Source organism: Monodon monoceros, unplaced genomic scaffold (genome assembly GCF_005190385.1).
Source record: "Monodon monoceros isolate NGI ecotype Baffin Bay Population unplaced genomic scaffold, NGI_Narwhal_1 Super_Scaffold_19, whole genome shotgun sequence".
Lineage (NCBI taxonomy): Eukaryota > Metazoa > Chordata > Mammalia > Artiodactyla > Monodontidae > Monodon > Monodon monoceros.
The window spans coordinates 62,535,534-62,557,258 of NW_021703775.1; the positions used below are offsets into that span (position 1 = coordinate 62,535,534).

The 21,725-nt window shown below is 35.9% G+C and overlaps 1 protein-coding gene across 1 annotated transcript in view; it reads right to left on the minus strand.

The window, feature by feature from the left end:
• TTC27 (tetratricopeptide repeat domain 27) overlaps positions 1 to 21,725 on the minus strand; it is a 185,453-nt gene that overhangs the window by 128,440 nt on the left and 35,288 nt on the right. The window contains exons 6-9 of the mRNA XM_029232289.1: positions 14,097 to 14,261; positions 12,234 to 12,367; positions 5,561 to 5,673; positions 1,264 to 1,330 (exon numbers count right to left, since the gene is read on the minus strand). Coding sequence (XP_029088122.1) covers positions 1,264 to 1,330; positions 5,561 to 5,673; positions 12,234 to 12,367; positions 14,097 to 14,261 — 479 coding nt within the window. The remainder of the gene's footprint in view (positions 1 to 1,263; positions 1,331 to 5,560; positions 5,674 to 12,233; positions 12,368 to 14,096; positions 14,262 to 21,725) is intronic.

Genomic DNA, 21,725 nt, shown 5'->3' on the forward strand with positions numbered 1-21,725 from the left:
CGTAACAATTTTTAAAATATATCTTTTAAAAACTGTTTAACACTTTACTTGTCAAATTCCCTATAGCATATGTAATGACTAATTAGGGACATTCTACAAAGTTACCTAAACACTCATATGCTATAATGAAAAACAGCAGATTTCTAAGAATACTTAAGTGAGAAAATAAAACAGGCACCCAGAGGACTCAGAAGATTAACATCCAACCAGTTCCAAAACTGTATGTAGAAAATAGTAACTTGCAAAATTTATTTTACAGTACAAAGTAAGCTAGCTTTCCTTTCTACCAGATAAAAGTGCTTTATTTTTGCCTTATCTGAAAAATAACAAAGGAAGAAAACACCAGAATTCTAACTTGATCCCTAACTATGATAATAAAAACGTCTTTGAAAAAATGATGCATCTTAAGCAACTTGTGTTCATTAAAGATGTGTGTATCTTCTTCTTACCCATAAAGCTAAAAATATACTGACTGACCTCTTGCTCTCTGACTTTCCTCTTCTAGAAAAGCCTTCCTTGATCATGAATCCTCAAACATCGATTACTCTATCTTCCCTTTTCACTGACATTCTTCTCTAACTGTGGTCTTCATCTATCAACTTTATTTTCTTACACCCCATTCCCTCCTTAATTCTCTGTAGCGAGGTGACTACCCAGCTATTCCACTGAAACTGTCATAGAGATAAGCAACGCAAAACATCAAAGCCTCAGCCTTTCCTTCAGACTGCTCTCCACTGCTGAACGCTGACAAGTACCCCTGGCTCTTGACACTGCCTCCTGCCTCAGCCTCCAAAACCCATTCCCTCTGCTGGTTCTCCTCCTCGCTCTCTGAAGTCCTCTTTCTCATCACATCCGTGTCGCATCACCTTCAATCTGAGACGAAAGAGCTGCACACTATACTGGCTTTGGAGTAAAGGTTCAAACTCTTGCTCTGTCACTTCATTTATTCATTCAACAAGTATTTATTGAGCACCTATTATGTGTGAGATACTGGACTAGGCCCTGGGATCAAACAAAGAGCAAGAAATAATTGGTCACCGCCCCCAAATCTAAGCAAGTGCAAAGAAAAATGCTTATGTCTAAATCAGCAGCAAGATATACGCAGCTTGAAAACTAAAATGATGAGCTTTTTACCCCTCAATTTCCTTAGGTGGCAGTGTTTCATCATGAGCAATCTGAGGCAAGAATATACCAGAGGCAAAATAATTTACAAGGAAAAAAAGAAAGAAAAAAAGAAATGGAGAGGAAAGAGACATTACTCACGGATGTAAATGCCAGCAGCTCCTCTTCAGTTAACTTATGCACTGGGTTATTCTTTTGGAGATTTGTGCTTTATATTGAAAAAAAAGCAAATTAATTCCAGAATGCATGTCATAATGAATGAAATATAATTTTTAAAAGGCAAGTAAACTATATTTACATATTTGAAAGCACATATTTTAATATTACTGCATTGTATAGAAATGTAGAGGTGAGTGTGCCAAAGATAAGTACAAAAAGTAATAAAATGCTGAGAAATGAAATGTGGTTGGTGTACAAAATATCAACACAATTTATTTTATAAGAAAAAAATGAAATCCAATCTGTGTCATTCCACAAAGAAAATGAAAAGAATATAGCAACAACTCCTATTTATCAAACTCATACAAAAAAAACTTAGTATCACCATGAGACAGGCAAAAATTAAGAAGTTGTCAAAGAGGCAGATGATTTGATTGGATAATTTTGGAAAACAATTTAGCATTATCTTGTAAAGTGAACATTCATATATCCTAATCTCAGTAATTCCAGCCTAGGTATAGAGCTGAGAGAAATTCTTCAACAGGTGTACCAGGAATCATACACACGAATATCCATAGTAATATTGTGTGTAATAGGAAAAATCTGTTAACAATCCAGATGTCCAAAAAAGAAACCAATAAATTGTAAAATATTCACCCAATGGAATGTTATACAGCAAAGTAAATTTCAGCTATGTATAACAACATGGATGAGTCACAGAAAGACACTAGTGAGAGAAAAAAGCAAATCACAGAAGACTACATATAGTAAGACAGCGCTTTTATAAAGCGTGAAAACAAACAAAATGAAGCAACTGACTTAGAGGTATAAAAGATGTGAATAAATATATTTTTTGAAAAGGCAAGAAAAAGACAAAATTCAGGACAGTGATTACCTTTTAAAGAGAGGCAGGAAGATGAGATGGGAAAGAAGCACACAGACTGAGCAAGTGGTATTTGCAATCTTCTAGTTTTTAAATTGGGTGGTGGTTTCAGTTTACTATTATATTATATAACTTATATTTATATATTACATAAGTTATTTTGTATGCAAATATTACTTGTATTAAGAATGAAAAGAAAATACCACCTCACAAAATAGTACCACTTCCTCATAATTTTCCATACTGTTGGAGGATTTTATAATGAGCATAAAATGTTTACATAATAATTGTTAAATGAACATATTGTTGGTCAAAAAAAATAAATGAATGGAAGGAAGGAATTATAAAATCATTTTATGTTGTACACCTGAAATTAATACAATGTTATTTCTCAAATTTACCTCATCTGAAAACATACACACACACAATACACACATACATACTTAGACATTTCTAGTTTGATTGCACAAAGGAATTATGTATCAGTTGGCAAGATGATCCAAATAACCCCTAAGGTCCTTTTGGTTCTGATACTATGACTCTGATAAGTGAACAAAAACAAAAGTCATTCCAAAATAAGAACCTCATCCAAAATGGATGAAAATTCATCCCTCACATACAAAATTCCAATCTTAACTTCACTGCATAAAGTATATAGATAAAGTTGAAATGCTACAGGCTCATTACAAGTAATTATGATACAGTAACTGAATCAGGCCACCACTCTTCACTGTAACTTACTAACTTAGGCTTAGAATATATTACTCTGCATATCTGAAAATCAGACTATTAATTCAAAAGGAATTACCCTTCTCACTCCAGTTGTCTGAATTACTGAAGGATTGCTGTATTTTAAGGAATTTCTCCCACAGTTACTTTACATAAAAGCAATCAGGTACATTGATGTATGAGACACGTGGCCTCCAGGTAAAATCAAATTCAAGCAGGAGGCCAGTGAAGCAAAGGAGTTGAAGAAAAGGAGCATGAAGCTGGCCCCACAGTTTGGTCAATCCACCATCTATATGAATTCCCCCTATGTCTCCTTTCCAAAGAACCCAGTCCACCACAATGTCCAAATCACCTCTTCACAGGGGTTAGTGGCCACGGAGGTCACGCAGAGATCAGATAGTATAATAAAATCACGACCCCCACATGCAAATCATCAATTCACGGATGTTCCAACCCAGGGGTTTATAAAGTGCATCAGATGCCCCAAGATTCAGAATATAATCAAGTAGCTTCTACCAAACAATGAAGATTTAAATTGCCCATGAAATCCATTCAGCGCTTTTAATTGTTCTATATATTGAGATTCTACCAAGATCATATTTGGGGGAAAAAAAGTATTTGAAGACAAGCATTTTCTTGGTTTTTCAGTCCTCTCTCAACTGTGAAGTCAAAGTCAATAAAGCTAAAGCACAACTGAGAGAAGCCTGGAATATATATATTGGGTTTGATTTAGTTTCCTGTTGAGTCGACAATTATGTTTGCCAAAATAATCTTTTAAGAAATAGCATAAAGGAAAACTCAGAATTTGGGTCCGTAAAACCTGGATTCAAGCCCTAAATGCTGTACTGTAATTCTGATTGAGTCATTTTGCCATTTGAACCCTGATTTCCCATCTGAAAAATGGAGAAAAACAACAACCTCTAGGACTGTTAGAACATTAATGAGGGATAGTGTGAAAGTACATGGTATAATTCTAGCACATAACATTGCTTGTAAATGATTGCTGTTTATATTATTTATATACTAAGTATCATGAATTGAACACATAATTCTTTGGCAGTAAGCATAAATTCTGTCACTGGAATGAATTAATGTGATAAGACAACTGATTTGGATTAGAAATAGAACTCTGCATGAGTGATTCTTTTTAATCAAAGAAAAGGGGACTGTAGAACTGAATTTAACTTTTGTATAAATGAAAACCTACTGTTAGTGTAAAGGAGATAAAATGCTATGAGGTGAACACAGAAAGATAAGTTCTACTGAGCTAAAACACAAACTTTTTTATAAATGCTCCCTTTATTAAATTGCCTATTACTAATTTAACCAGTCTCAATATTATAACTTTGTGAAACATCCTATTTTGAACATTACTAAATCTCCGGATGAGAAACGGGATATTTATATACTCTAAAAGACCATGTTAACAGCAAAAGTTAAAAAAGAATAACTTTACATTGGAGAAGCCTGGCAGACCCCACTTTAATCATGTGATCAAACTTAACATGGCCAGTAGAGGAACAAATCAAAATTGTTTTCTACCTGCTGGATGCAGTAAGAACCACAAAACCTCCATTTTCTGATACCCCTGATAATGATACAAAATGTGAAACTAATCCTTTTTTTTTTTAAAATCAGACAAATTCAAACTGAGAGTAAGCCTACAGAATAACTGGCTTATAAATTTCAGGTGTCAAGATCATGAAAGTCAAGCAAAAATGAAGAACTATTCCAGATTGATAGAAACTAAAGGGACATGACAACTAAATGTAACACATATGTTCTAGACTGGATCCTGTGCTATAAAGGAGATTATTGGGACAACTAGCAAAACTTGAATGGGGTCTGAGTAGGAAGTAACAGTAAAGTATGAATGTTAAATTTCCTGATTTTGATAGCTGTATTATGGCTATGCACAAAAGCTCCCTTGTTTGTTGAAAACACACTAAATATTCAGGGGTGATAGAATATCATGTCAGAAAATTATTCTCAAAAAAGTTATTTCCAATGCCTTGTCCTTGCAACTTTTTTCCATATTTGAAATTATTTCAAAATAGAAAAATAAAATAAAATGAAAAACTATTTCTACCACACATAAGGTTCTCTTGTATTAAAAAAAAATTCTAGGGACTTCCCTAGAGGTCTAGTGGTTAAGACTTCACCTTCCAATGCAGGGGGTGCGGGTTTGATCTCTGGTCGGGAAGCAAAGATCCCACATGCCTCAGGGCCAAAAAGACAAAACATAAAACAGAAGCAATATTGTAACAAATTTGATAAAGATTTTAAAAATGGTCCACATCAAAAAATCTTTAAAAAATAAAATAAAATAAAAAATAATTCCATACTCTGAACGTAAATATCCTCAAAGGTCAAAACAGTCACCTATCCTAAATACTTCATTAAGAGTCTATTCCTAGCCAAGGTTAACCAAAGAAATTTTGTTTATGAAGAAAAGAGAAGGATAAGTATACCAACTTACAGGAGATTCCTGAGATTCCTCATCTCTAACCCTTTAATTGGTTGCCCAACTATTCTTCATCTTCATAAGCCATGACAAGATTCTCTATTCATCCACAACTCTGGGGACCTGCTCGAACAAAGATTTCCCCAACACAAGAGAACCAATATGCTAGAAGTTCAAGGTAGCCAAGTAAGTCATTAACTCACCAGATTCCAAGGATAACAGCAAGCTCTTCAGCACACAGGTCAGGCATCTGAGACTGTTCACAATCTGCTAACTTTATCTCATTTAGAACAGTATCATCATTGAGCTCAATATTCTGGTGGAATACAAAAGAAACTACTTAGAACAAAAAATTAATTCTGATTCATTCAACAGACTATACACAACAGATTGCTGGTGGGATAACATCTTTTTGTTCAAGATTTTACAATGTCTATATATGGTCAATAGGCTGCTTCTTGTGAAACACATATTTGGGGACAATTTACTGTGCAGAAATGGAGGACACGCATCTATACCTCAGGATGCACTGACAACATCAATAACAGGGAATGACTGCTACTGTTGATTCAGCCTAGTAGGCAAAAGCCCCTCTAACACATCAGGATTCAAAACCAGATCTTTCTACTCTGATTCTAAATTATAATCTAAAACATCAACTGCCAACTCTGTTTCTCAATAGGATTTAGAATAGGCAAAACAATTTGAGAAAGGAATAAAACCTGAAGACTTAGAGAACTTGGTAGAGTACTTGATTTCAGAATCACTACAAAGCCAAGACAGTGTTGTACTAGCATGAAGACAGACATATAGATGAAAGGAATAGAAAAAAGTCCAAAATTTTAGACCCATGTTGTATGGTCAATTGATTTTCAAAGGTGTCTAGGTGAGTCAAACAAAGGAAAGGTTTTTCAATAAATGATGTTAGAACAACTGTATATCCATTTGGGAAAAAATGACCCTCCGTCCTGATCTCACACCATACACAAAAATTAAATCAAAATTAATCAGAGACCTTACTGTAGAAGCTAACACTAAAAAACTTCTAGGAAAAAAAATCATAGGAGAAAAGCTTTGCCACTTTGGGGTAGGGAGACATTCCTTAATTAGGACACAAAATACTCAAACCATCAAAGAAAAGCTTAATAAACTGGACTTCAGCAAATTAAAACTTCTGCTCTTTGAAAACATTGTTAAGAAAATGAAAAGCCAAGTTACAGGCTCAGAGAACATATTCACAAAAAAAATATCTGAAAAAAGGCTTGTATTCAGAATATGGAATTACAACTTAAGAAGAAGATAAACAACCCAACATAAAAATGGACAAAAGATTTGTACAGACACTTCACAAAAGAATGGGCAGTAAACACATAAAAAGATCCTCAACAACAGTAGTCAAAAGGGAAATACCAATTAAAATCAGAATGAACTACTAGTACACACACATTAGAATAGATAAAATTTAAAAGACTGACAATACTAATTGTTGACAAGGATCTGGAACAATTAGAACTTTCATACATTGCTGGTAGAAATGTAAAATGGTACAACCATAGAAAACAGTTTGCTAGTTTCTTATAATAAACATATTTACCATATGAGCTATCAGTTCCACTCCTATGTAGTTACCTATGAGAAACAAAAACATATGTCCACCCAAAAACGTGTGTGTGTGTGTGTGTGTGTGTGTGTGTATATATATATATATATATGTATATAAATAAAAAAGTGTTCATAGCAGTTTTATCTGTAATAACCCTAAACTGGAAACAACCCAAATGTCTGTCAACAGGTAAACAGATTAAAAAGAAAAATTATGCTATATGCATTTAATGAAATTCTAATCAGAAATAAAAAGGAAGTACTGACACATGCAACTACATAGATATATCTCAACTGCTGAGCAAAAGAGGCCAGATACAAAAGAGTACATACTGTAGGATTCCAGTCACATGAAATTCTAGAAAAGGCAAACTACCTGTAGACACAGAAAGCAGATCAATGACTGTTTAGGGCCAGAGAGGATGGGGAATTAACTGCAAAGGGGCAGGATGGAACTTTCTAGGGTAATGAAATGTATCTTGACTGTAATGGTTGTGTGTATATATTTTTCAAATCTCAGCAAACTGTACAATTAAAAATTTTCTGTGTATAAGTTATATCTCAATAAAATGGATTTTTAAAAAAATTAATCATCAAAAAATAGTAAAATCACGATGAGAAACCACTACACACAACTCACCAGAATAGCAAAAAAATTTTACCAAGCACTGGCAAGGATGCAGAGCAGCTGGTGCTCTCATATACTGATGGTGGGAATGTGAAATAGTACAACCACTTTGGAAAACACTTTGGCAGTTTCTCAAGTTGAAAATACACTTACCACACAACCTAGCCCTTCCATTCCTCGGCGTTTACCCCTGAGAATTAAAAGCATACATTCACACAAAGACTTACACATGAATGTTCCAAGCAGCTTTATTCATAACAGCCAAAAACTAAAAATTGCTCAATTGTTTACCAAGAGGTGAATGGATAAACACACTGTGGCTTATCCATACAATGAAATAACTCAGCAATAAACAGGAGCTAACTATTGGTATCAAAATATAGATGAATCTCAAAACATTATGCTAAGTGAAAGAAACCAGACACAGAAGAGTCATACTATATGATTCCATTTGTTTGAGATTCTAGGAAAAAACAGCTCTAATCTGTGACAGAAAGCAGACCAGTGGGAGGGAAAGTGATTGACTGCAAAGGAGTATGGATGGACTTCTTGGCCTAATGGAAATGGTTCTGTATTTTGATTACAGTGGTGATTACATGGGTCTACCTATTTGTCAAAACTCATCAAATTGGACACTTAAAATAAGTGCATTTTATTTTATGTAAATTATTCCTCAATAAACCTGATTTAAATTTTTTTCTAATTCAATAGAAGTAGTAGCTAAAACTAGGAAGACTTTAAACTGTAGGCCTAGCTCTATCTATAAGGTTTCGAGAAAAGAGAAAAGAGTACAACAACCTCCAACAACTGCTGACAGGAGAAACACACAACTTTAGGTGGCTACTCAGGCTCCACTGAAAAAGTGTCTCCTCCTCCCTGACCCGCACAACCTCAAAAGGCAGAGCTGGCAGGTGCACAGCGCACCCTGGTGGCCAACCGTTTTCAATACAAGCCTTTCATATTTCTTTTTAGGAAGCTACTTATGTAATTCTAAATTTTCTAACAGCTACACTTTAAAAAGTAAAAAAAATAATAATAATAAGTGATTTAACCTAATACATCAAAAATATTATCCTTGTAACATGTATCAACAGAAAATAATTAATTAGATACTATATACACTCTTTCATACACAGCTTATGAAATCTAGTACATCTTTTACACTTACACTTCAGCACATCAAAGTTTGGACCAACCAATTTTCAAGTGATTAATAACCATATGTGGCTACCATATTGGACAGTGCAGCTCCAGAGTATCCAAATCTCTCACCTTTTCACATCCAGATAGGGTTGTATCAACCTGCTTTTAATATCCAATGTTTGTGGAGCACCTTTATAGATCTAATCTGATCCCTTAAAAAAAGTGTGATGTGGGGACTTCCCTGGTGGTCCAGTGGTTAAGAATCTGCCGTCCAATGCAGGGTTCAATCTCTGTCCGGGGAACTAAGATCCCACATGCCGCGGGGCAACTAAGCCCGCGTGCCACAACAAGAGAGAAGCCCGCGCACTGCAACCAAGAGCCCCCGTGCCGCAACTAAGACCCCACGTGCCACAACTAAGACCCATCACAGCCGAATAAATAAATAAATTTTTTTTTTAAAAAAGTGTGATGTGGGGAAAAACAAATGAGGAGGCTAAAAATACAATAACTTTCCCAGGTTCTCACCTCGGCTAGACAATAAAGATGTGACAGGGACCCCATTCTCCACCTCCCAGCGAGGACTCCTTCCCCTCCAGCCCCCACAGAAGACCTGAGACAGGTCAACCTTAACAACAAGGCATTATTTATTACTCTTCAGCTACAAACAGGTGATCAAAATAGTTTCAATCTTCATTCAAGATACTCTGCGTTCCTATTCAGCTCTTTTCGAAATTAAAACTGGTTGGCTGCACTACCTACTTGCCTATGTGTTCTACAAGCCACAAATTTAAAATACTGTTCTGCTTTAGTCCCACTCCAACCTCATAACGTTCTAATGAATCAGAAATTTAGCTAGTCTTTCAGACCTCCTAGTCAAGTGATGCTTATGATACTGTTATTGCTCACCCATCATAAATTTGTTTCTTCTTTTAATGCTGCCCTTGCTGTGTAATAAACCTTATATCTAGATAATCAAACTAAAGCCTGAAACTGCAAGAGTGTGGACTTTTGGACAGACTTTGTTTTTGCACATAACCTTGTCCAATCCTGCAACAGAGGCCAGTCACATAAGGCACAGATCTGGATTGTCCTGTATTATCGCATTTTTCTTGTTCTGAATATCCTTGACATTACAGCTGACAAAAATGAAAACTGATATTGCAGATCTGTTTTCTGAAACCTTTAAAGCTAAAATCACATGCAAGAACGGACTTTGCAACTACTCATATTGACACCCTTTCAAACTGTATGAACGCTTTGGGTTGTGTAGAAGCAGCAAATCAATGGGTGCCATTTTATCTTTAGTTGAACACCATCCTGGTGTATTCATTTACACCATCTTATATGTGACACACTGCTGTTCAATGTGTAATTCTGTGATCTTTATTTCCCTTTGTATTCATTTTAAGCATCTTTATAAATTGCTGTATTGTGCTTAATGTAAAAAAAAAAGAGAAAAAGAAATTAGCACGTAATTTATCTCTAATTCATGGGACACACCATATTCAGCATTTAGTGTATATTTCTTTTCAATGATGCTGATCATGTATGTGTTTGTGTTTTCTGTGAATATACAATTTTAATTTATTCTCCCTCCTCACACCGTGCCCCCATGATTGAATAATAAAGAACAGAGACTGCGCCTTTGATTTGCACATTGGGGTTGCTCATAACTGTTGGCTTATTAAAGCCTGAAGTCCAATAGCTTCAGGCTATGTAATTCCCCATTAATAACAGATTAAAAGTCTAGCAAGGTCCAAAGGGAAACACTATGTTCCTCACTGGCAATAAAATTACTGTATTTCCTCAATTCTAAGATATACATCTTCACATTGTAACATTTCTAATCACGATGTATTTTATAATCACTATAATTGGTATAATAGTGTTCCTTTTTTCCTGAAGAGTTTGGTTATTAAACAGATGGTGTATTTTATAATCTAATGGTATCTGAATAAGAAAATATCATACGTAACTAATTAAACAAGCAAGTCTATCTTCCATCCATGAGTAAAAAGCTGTTTCTATCTAATCCATACCTACATCACATAATTTGTACTTTCCACCTTTAAGTGGTAATTAAGATCATAAAATTATCAGAATGTATTTTATTTCAAGTATGAAAGAATAAATTCTGTATTAAATTGTACATCATTTTTATACATTCCTCATAAGAGTCATCACATCCTATTTATAATCATAGGAGACAATTTTCAATACGAGAACTCCACACTAATAAACAAACAAACAACAATGGATTACTGAATTAAATGCTTAGATTGTGGAATTAAATCTCTTTTCATTGATGCTGTGCTATGGCCAAAAAAGCAGCTTATGATACTTAATCTAAGACTCACGGAGGGACTTGGGTTACATCAAATAGCTGAAGGAGGAGGGTCTCGTATATACAAGGAGGAAATGGAGGATGGAAGCAGGTTATCAACACAGTTCCCTGACCAGCATCAACACAGCAGTACAAATACTTGTTCAACTGTGGCTCTACCCACACCAGGAGATATAGGCTGTCCCCTGTGCAGTCTCATCCCTGAGTTTCTCCATCTTTCCCTTCCTTCCTTCCTTCCTTCTCCTCTTAGATCAGTAACTGTCCCCACCCTGAAGTTACCACAAAAGCAAACAGAGAAGCTGGAACAAGCCCAGGAGGGACGTAAGATCGCATCAAAGGCCTTCCTCAGGACTCCTTACTGCTGCCACTCTTCCCCATCTCCCTAGTCCCTACCCTTGGCATTATTTTCAGTACACAACAGAATTTTCGTGTTCAATGCACCAAGTAAATTTGTTTGCAGGCTCTGGAATGAAAAGTAGCAAAACATGGGCTTCAGGGGCAGTAACATCAACCAAAGAACAAGCAAAAATGTTGGTTTGGGGTCTCTGGGATAAGAAAATGTAAATGCTAATGGCCTCCATGGAAGCAGATGGAGAGGCCTATTGAGCAGGTAAACTGACTAAAAGCTACAAATTTAAGCTGCAAGAGAATGTATTAGCCAAGTCAAGAAAACATACTAAGGCAGCAACCAGCCCAGTAATGACATAGTAACTAAGGACAGATCAGAAAACTGGTAAAAAGGAACTCTGATCATCTGTTTACATGTTTAGAAGAAACCCAAGAAATTTCAAGGCTCTTAATATTTGAAAATATCAACAGAAGGCAAAAAATATGGTAGCCACTGGAAAAATTAGTCTCTACTCAGTCTGCCTTTTGGACTTTTTTCAAGGGCAGTAATACATAACTAACTGCATTACTAATTCATACTTACTGAAGTCTAGGAAAAAAACAACAATTTTATCTCTATTTAAGGGTAAAAATGGCTTTAAAAAATGGGTCCTGTTTTGTTTTGTTTTTTTTAAAACATCCAGCCACCTTGTAAAAGCTCAAGAAGGGTCAAAAGAAGCCTCTTCCCACCCCATCCAGTGTTTCTACAAAACTCACCTATGGAAACTGTTAGACTTGGATGCTAATTTAAATAACTTACAATCCTACTTACCTTGGTTAAATATTCCTGAGGAGTGGGTGCTGGAGTGAATTCATAATTTGAAAACACAGCTCCTTCCCTTCTTACATCTAGAATAAGTTGGGCCACATAATTTTCCTGGAACCGTGTCCTTTTTCCCAAAGCACCTGAAAAAATATATATTAAATTATATGTATCAACTTGTCAATCAGACATACAGTACAATCTTAAAGAGTAGTACTTTCAGAGCGCTTTAGAGCTTATGAGGTATTTTCTCCATTTCAAATAAAAGAAACCTGAGGCTCAAAGATGACTTTAAAATGACTTTTTATAAAATTATAAAGCCAGTAAGTTATAAGGCCAGAACTCAAACCCAGGATTTCTGCCACTAGTTTCCACATACTTACTTTTTCACTAAACTACCTCCCTTCTCAAAAAAGGTAACTCACTAGGTGTCATAGGGAGAAGAAATACTATCCTCTCCATACAACAGATGAAAAAAGGGAAGTTCTGAAGTGCAGTCATTTGCTCAAGATCACAGGGTTTTCAGTATCAGACCCAGGGCTTAAAGCCAGGGTCTTCAGGTTCTAAATCCCGCAGTCTTTCTATTACACTATCTGGCTCCACGTAAGACCAATTTTTTTTCCATTTTGTATCTGAAATAACTTGCTGCAAAACAGCTTTAAGAGAAGCAAAAGCTCTGACATCTATTCTCTGGCAAGCGTCAGATTACAAAGACCCTTGATTACAAAGACCAGTCTAAGAAGTCTGGATTTTATCCTGTGATGAGTCTGGCTTTACTTTATACAACAACCATTTAAACATGTTATACTAAAAATAGCTATTGAGATGGTCTAACACAGCTTACTTTTTTATAGTAAGGCTAGAGCTGAAAAGAAAAAAGTAATAATCTGATTCTCATTTTATATTTGTGAGCACATTTGTATTTTTAAGTTCTTCAGCCTTAACTTGGAAAAAAATATGAAGAACTAGTTAGTAAATACACCAACAGCTAAAGCTGACTATACTGGGTACCATGATACTAGTTTTTTAAATAATCCAAAAAAAGAAGTCTCCTAGGACCGAAATATTTAAAAACAAAATCTCTGAAACTAACCTCACAACTTATATTACATATATCTCAAATACAAGACTAATCTAGACCAAGCCTACGCAGGACAAGCAGTTTCAATCATTTCAACATTCACAGATTGTTGTTTCAACATTCACAGAGCCCAGGTTCAACAGGTATAAATGGTGTGACCCACTGATGATGTCTGATTTTCATGAATGTCTTCAATATAGAATGCCAATTACATTGTGAGACTAGGGACAGGGCAATACATTAAGAGAAAATAATGTTTCTTATTTGGTATTCAGAAAAGAACACAGAGATCTTGGGAAAAATTCTGCAATTTATTTGTTCTTCCAACAAATGTTTATTGAGTGCCTACTGTATGCCAGACACTGTTCTAAGGCCATGAAGAAACATCTAAACAAAACAGTCAAAAATTTCTGTTCTTAAGAAATACAAGAAAGGCAGGATGGAAGCCGCAGGTGGGTATTTAACAGAAAGGGCAAACTAAATTTGGGAATCAGGAGGGGCCTTGGGAAGCCCACATGCACAACCAAATACACAAAGTTCATTTGTGTACTGCCCAGCTGCCACATACTACTGACATGTCTAACTAGACATGGGCATCTGCAGGAATAAAGTATATGATTTCAACTTTGTTCTAAAACTATGAATTTTTTAAATAAAATCTATTTTTGTAAAGCAAACAAGAGGACACAGATAATAAAATACAACCATACAATACAGCCAAACTGCCAATTATATATTAGTTTATCATAAAAATAAATCAATTATCCACAAAACGTAAAAAAAAATCTTACCTGTCAAATCAATTTGTAATCTGCAGATTTCTTTAGCAATATTGAACTGATCTTTTGCTTTTTTATATTCATAATAATATAAAAATATATATGCACATTCCAGATGGAACTGAACAGCCAAATACCGACCTGAATCATCTACAAACAGATCCTCTAGTTTCATCACTGTAAGACAAAAGATGAAACATTAAAAAGTATGATGAAAATTAAAATATATTAATAAGTAAAACACTGAGTCCATAATATATGAAATATATATATTACACAGTTCCTGCTCTTAAAGAATTTCAAATCTGGAAGATGAGGGACACATTATAATAATAGTTTACAGTAAGCATTCTCTGAGCACTTACACGTTCCAAGCTTGAAGCTAAGGATATTATATACATTATCTCCTTTATTCCACACAATCCTAGGAGATATGATTCATAACCCTACTCTTTCTTATTTTAGAGTACTTGTCTTAATCGTACAATAAAAAAATGTGACAACACAAGGTGATGACACAATATACCAAGTGAATCTGCAAAGTTAAACCATATGAAAATCTAATGAACAGATCAGCTTACAGACAGTTTTCCACATAAAGAATGCAGAATTTCTCCCTTAAAAGAAGAAACAGATATATATCCATATAGAGTTAAGACAATATGAGTATCAAATAGAAAATGAATAAGTATTGGCTTAGCAGTCATATTCTACTTTATTTCTCTAAACACATGAGATGAAAAGATGGGAGAATAATAGCCTAATAACATGGTATCTGAAATAAGATGATTTTCAAAATTAATTATATATAATAAAGTGGCTAGTTGGCATACACCAAGGGAGTTTCCAACAGGTCACCTCATCCATCCCTCTACAATATCCCTGAAAAACTATCCTGCACAAATGTACCCGGAACAGGATCAGCATTGCACAAAACAGTTTACATGAATGAAAGTATAATGAATGAATAGAAAACACACTTAGAATGTCCAAAAATTGAGAATCAGTTTTCTATAATTCAAGCTGAGAGGGAAGTGATATTGATCGATGGCTACTCTGCTCAGCACTATGTATTTTACATGTTGTGTTAATTCTCACAATGATGTCTTTAGGGTTGACATTAACCCCACTGAACTCATTAGAAAACTGAGCTTACATCACTTACTGACTAGTCACCTCACCTGTTAAATGACAAAGCCAGAATTTGAATCCAAACTTGTTGGGAAAATGGGAGGAGGGAGTTGGCAGAGGAAGGACAAAGGTGTAGAGATGATGTTACAAAACCTAATCTACTTTCTCACCAAGTAATCTGACAGAAACCTACAGCTAAGAAGCAGACATCCTTTGTCTTACCATGAACTGAAAATAAAATGAGTCTGAAAAAGAAAGTGTTTTTCTATGTACTGTCAGTCCTTTAAAGAGATTTTTAACTCAAATAAAGAGACTAAATCAAGATGTACATGTCTTAGGACTTCCTTGGTGGCACAGTGGTTAAGAATCCACCTACCAATGTAGGGGACACGGGTTCAAGCCCTGGTCTGGGAAGATCCCACATGCCGTGGAGCAACGAAGCCCATGTGCCACAACTACTGAGCCTGCGTTCTAGAGCCCGTGAGCCACAACTACTGAGCCCACATGCCACAACTACTGAAGCCCACGTGCCTAGAGCCCATGCTCTGCAACAAGAGAAGCCACCGCAATGAGAAGCCCGCGCACTGCAACGAAGAGTAGCCCCCGCTCGCCACAACTAGAGAAAGCCTGCATGCAGCAACCAAGACCTAATGCAGCCATAAATAAATTAATTAATTTTTGTTTTTAAAAGATGTACATGTCTTACTTCAAAAGGCAGACAGGCATACAAACACGAACTCCTCACTGTGAAAATCCTTCAACAGATTTCCTCCATGCAAACCAAACTCAAGAAAAGGTGGATCTGATGATACTCCATGCTGTTAGTGAGTGCTTTTTCTTTTTAAACTTTCTCTTCTTTTGTCTGTCCATTATTCCTGAGTGTCTAGCCACTACTCTCAGAAATATAACCTTCTATGAGCTTAGCACAATTCACAAATGACACAATTTCGCCTAATTGTCAATGACAGTAATCTTCTCTAAAGGTTCTGGATGCAAACTGTATTAAGGGATGTTACCTAAGGTTTTTCAAAATCCTCTCTCAAATATCACAAAACGGCCATTTCTGCACTTAAGTAGGCTTGTTATGCTGTGATCACTCACAAAGGTCTAGGGAGGACCATCAAATTTAAACTGTCCTAATAACACATAGTCACATAAATGCCCAAAGCAAGATGTGTATATCTATCGTCCCTCCTACCTACCCACTTACCTACTTGTAGAAATATATGTGTGTGTGTGTGTGTGTGTATACACACAAACACATATTAGTACAATTGGTTCTGATCTTGTACTTCTGTGCTTTTTCTGCATTTCTTACGTGTTCAGGGGTCAAAGACTGTTCAAAAAGTAGGATAGATACTAATTTTTTTAAGAATTAGTTTAATCTTTAATTCCACCAGCATGACCAATTACTCTCCCAATAAAATACCTTTAAGAAACTGGATTTAAAATTTTTAATATATTTTTGTGTTAATGATTGTGTTGGGAACAAAATGACTGCTGAGAACAAAATAAGGAATCATCAAAAGACAAAAACTAAATGAAAACTGCAACCTTAGGAATTAAGCACACAGTCTGCCATATTCTGCCCGGAAGCTACCTACCAAACCTTTAGGGACCTTAGGATTCCACTCTGATGGCTGCAAGGAGCACCAAAGACAAAAGATCAGACCTGAACCTACCCAAAGTAGGCAATCTAGCCAGAGAGCTCCATTTAAAACTGAGCCCCAAAGAACTGTGTCTTCAAAGGAAGTTAAAAAGGACTAGGTCTGCCGCACAGAAGAGGTCAAAAAGGAAAATGGCAGTGGGCAAAGGGGAAAACATTTATCCCAAGAATTCATCACCATAAGCCAGCTTTCACACAGATTCGTAGACAATATTCAGTCAAAAAAAAAAAAAAAAAAAACCCACAAAAACAAATAGGGCTTCCCTGGTGGCGCAGTGGTTGAGAGTCCACCTGCCGATGCAGGGGACAACAGGTTCGTGCCCCGGCCCGGGAAGATCCCAAATGCCGCGGAGCGGCTGGGCCCGTGAGCCATGGCCGCTGAGCCTGCGCGTCCGGAGCCTGTGCTCCGCAATGGGAAAGACCACAACAGTGAGAGGCCCGCGTACCGCAAAAACAAAAACAAAAAAACCTTACCCCTCAAGCCAAGAATTTAGGTCCCCAGAGAAGGAGCACAAACAAAGAAAAATCCTCTTTTGCAGGAATGCAACTTCAACCAGGATTCAATGAATTCCCACAAATAAATTTCCAAGGAACACGAGCTCACAGAAAACAACAACAACCACCAAAAATCAGAACATTAGCAGAAACAGCAAAAGGCAGAAACACACCTTCAAAGCCTTCAGAGGCTGAAACTGTGAGATACCCATACATGAAATATTCAATAGGTTTCAAAAAATAAAAGGCTAGAAAATATGAACAAGGAAAAAGAAACTATAGAAATGTACCAGGCAAATCAGAAAAGAAACCAAAAATAGTTTAGAAAAAACACTTTAATTAAAATTAAAAATTAAATGGACAGACCAGAGAACTAGAAGATAGATCCAAATAAAATTATTCAGGAGGCAACATAGGGCAACAAAGAGACAGAAAATAAAAGAATTAAAGAACATTGAGGATGCAGATGAGAAGTTCTAATGTGTCTGAAGATCTAGAAGGAGAAAATAGATAATGAAGAAGAGATGATATTTGAAGAGACAATGGCTAAGCATTTCCAGAGATGTGGAAAGAAACTAAATCTCAGAATCAGGAAGCCCACTAAATCCCTAACAAGATAAAGAGAAATCCACACCTAGTCCAGTAACAGTCAAACTAAAGAATGCCAAATACAAAGACAAGATCTTAAGAACAGCAAAAGGAAAAATGCACACAAACGAAGAATAGCTGGACCAACGCCTGATTTCTCAATGCCAACAGTGGAATCAGAAGAAAACAGATTAATATCTTCATGGTACTGAGAGAAAATACCTATGAACCTAGAATCCTTTAGCCGACAATTCAAGGAGAGTGAAATAATGATATTTCCAAGTAAAAAGCAGCAGAGTTTATCACCAAGATATGTTTGCTAAAACTGAACTGCTAAATTACTTTAAATAACTTTTAGTATACAAAAACATAACTTTTTAAAATAAATTTATTTATTTATTTATTTTTGGCTGTGTTGGGTCTTCGTTGCTGCGCATGGGTTTTCTCTAGTTGCAGCAAGTGGGGGCTACTCTTCATTGCAGTGCACGGGCTTCTCATTGGGGTGGCTTCTCTTGTTGTGGAGCACGGGCTCTAGGTGCACGGGCTTCAGTAGTTGTGGCATGCGGGCTCAGTAGTTGTGGCTAATGGGCTCTAGAACGCAGGCTCAGTAATTGTGGTACACAGGCTTAGTTGCTCCGCGGCATGTGGGATCTTCCTGGACCAGGGCTTGAACCCATGTCCCCTGCATTGGCAGGTGGATTCTTAACCACTGCACCACTAGGGAAGTCCCCCAAAACATAACTTTTATTACCTCCATACCTCCCCTAGGTAGAGAAAAATGAGAAAACATTGTCCAAAGACAGACAGGAAAAAGCCAAGGGCCATAACCCAACACTGCAGTTTCAGACTTCAAAAAACAGTACATCTTTGGAGTGTGGAAAGGAAGAAGGCCAAGTCTCTTTATGAACAAGTGTGAAGGAGCGTTGAGAATTTTATCTATATTTAAAGCTTCTGATTTAGAGTAAAAGTTGAAAGCTGCTGGAAGTACTGTATCTGCTTCAGCAGAGATACTTTCCAATGTTAATTAAGCTACTGATGAAGACATAAAACTTAGAAGAGTAAAGAGCAATGAAAAGGTAGAGAATTGGTGTTTCCCCAAAAGCAACCCCATCATCCTAGTGACAACGTTCTCATGAGAAGCTGAATCTCATGGATATTAACTAGACAAGCACGTACAGGATTATTTAATTGCTTAAATATACAGCATAACCATCAACAAAACTGATTCCCATTGCTCTTAGGATAAAAACAAAATTCCTAAACATGCCCTATCATATCCTATACAGTCCTGGACCTCCACCTCCCACACTGTCCTCTCTCTGCTTCAACCACAATGACCTTAGACCATCTCGCTCATGCCACAGAGCCTTTACGGTTCACATAAGCCCTTCTTTCTGGCATCAAAGTTTGCCAAGTCAGACATTTATCGACTACCCTGTCATCCATTTATAAGATACTGCTTATCTTAGCCTATTATACATCTAAAATCCCTTATCTGCAATGATGAAATTTTTTAAAATCCCTGCAAACCTAAAGTGTTTTTGCAATTTGTTTTGGGGGAAAAGATCTGAACTGACCTCATTTGGCAGCAAAATTGGACATGAATGGACAGGTAGAACTAGTCCTCCAGAATATAACAAAGGGTAGGGAAAAGTAAGAGCGCAAATTATAATACATGAGGAATAGAAGCTTTTGCCACTTAGGGGAACCTGGAGCTCCTGTTTGCCTCAGCTAATTTTTAAAGTCTACCTTCGAGGATCCAAACACAGCAGAAGATTGGACATAGTCCAGAGGTCTCACATCTGTCAAAAGAAGACAGGTGAATAAACTATGAAACACCAACATACTAGAATATTAGACAGCTGTTAAAAGGAATGATCTTCAAAATACATTAAGGAGGGGCTTCCCTGGTGGCACAGTGGTTGAGAATCTGCCTGCTAATGCAGGGGACACGGGTTCGAGCCCTGGTCTGGGAGGATCCCACATGCCGCGGAGCAACTAGGCCCGTGAGCCACAACTACTGAGCCTGCGCATCTGGAGCTTGTGATCCACAACAAGAAAGGCCGTGACAGTGAGAGGCCCGCGCACCGCGATGAAGAGTGGCCCCCACTTGCCACAACTAGAGAAAGCCCTCACATAGAAACGAAGACCCAACACAGCAAAAATAAATCAATTAATTAATAACCTCCTACCCCCAACATCTAAAAAAAAAAAAAAAAAAGATTAAAAGAACAGGATTTGGTTTTCAGCTTTAAAAAAAAAAAAAAATTAAGGAAATAAAGTCCCAAACAGCAATGTGTGTGTGTATATGTGTGTATATACATAAAATGTTTTATATATATATATATATAAAATATTTTGTGTAACATGAAGGAAGGGAGAATACCAAAGAGCAAAAAGAAAACTAGAAGAATAAACCAAAAATTAATAAAACTAATAAAGGGAAAAAGAGAGAATAGGGTAGAAGGAAAACAGAGATAGATGAGAAACTTCTCTGAAGAGACCTTAACTTGACCTTGACTCTTCTCTGAAGAGTTCTGATTCTGGAATCATGTAATTATTTTATATATTCAAAAAAATCAAAAATAAAAACATCAATCCCTAAAAATTGAAAACAAATGGAAAAATATAACTCTAACTATATAACAAGTTGGTGACAAGGGAAAGAATTACTGCAAATGTCTTTAAAATGTTTTGCCTTAGAGCATAGTATACATCCTTAAGGTAACATATTCTAGGGGAAAGAGAGTTGCAAAGAAATCTTGAGCCTTATTCAGTGGTCTTATTGTTAGTAGGAATGCTGGCATTGTTTTGAAACTTTTTATATATACAACAAAGCAAGTAAGTAATTATGTTTATGATGTTAGGAACAAGATTTTCAGTTTAAGAGAAAAAGGATATAAATATGAAATCAAAGATATTGATACACTACAAGGTTAAATTTTTTTATATCATATTATTTCTTTACTACTGTCATACTGTTGAAATTACTATAGTTTTAGAGTAACTTTTATATCTAAGGGAAAGTCTGCATCATTATTTTTCTCTTTAAAAATCCTCTTGACTATTCTTACATACTTTTTCTTCCAAATCAATTTGCATATTCTCTCTTCAAAATGTAATTGCACTTACTGTAATTGCACAATTAGCATCTTTACAATATTGATCATCCTATTCAAGAAAATAGTATATCTTTAACATTTTTAGTAAAGTTATACAATTGACTTCATTTTGCTTTTGGACATTTTAAGTAATTCCTAGGTTAAATCTTTTTTTCACCTTTTTATTGAAATATAATTGACATATAACATGATATTAATTTCAGGTATAAAACATAATGATTCAATATATGTATATACTGCAAAATGATCACCACAGTAAGTCTAGTTAACATCCATCACCACATACAGTTACAAGTTTTTTTTCTTGTGATAAGAACTTTTAAGACCTACTCTCTCAGCAACTTTCGATACAGAATTATTAACTATAGTCACTATGCTGTACATGCAAGGTTAAATTTTTCAACAGCTTTATTTAGATAATTCACATACGTACAGCCCAACAAGCTGAAGTGTGAAACTCAATGGCTTTTAGTATATATTCCAAGAAATCTGCAACCATCACAACAGTCAACTCTAAAACATTTTTATCACCTCAAAAATAAATCCTGAACCCTTTAGCTATCACTCTCCTCCGCCCACCCCTCCCATAGCCCTAAATACAACGAATCTACTTTCTGACTCTAAATCTGCCTATTCTGG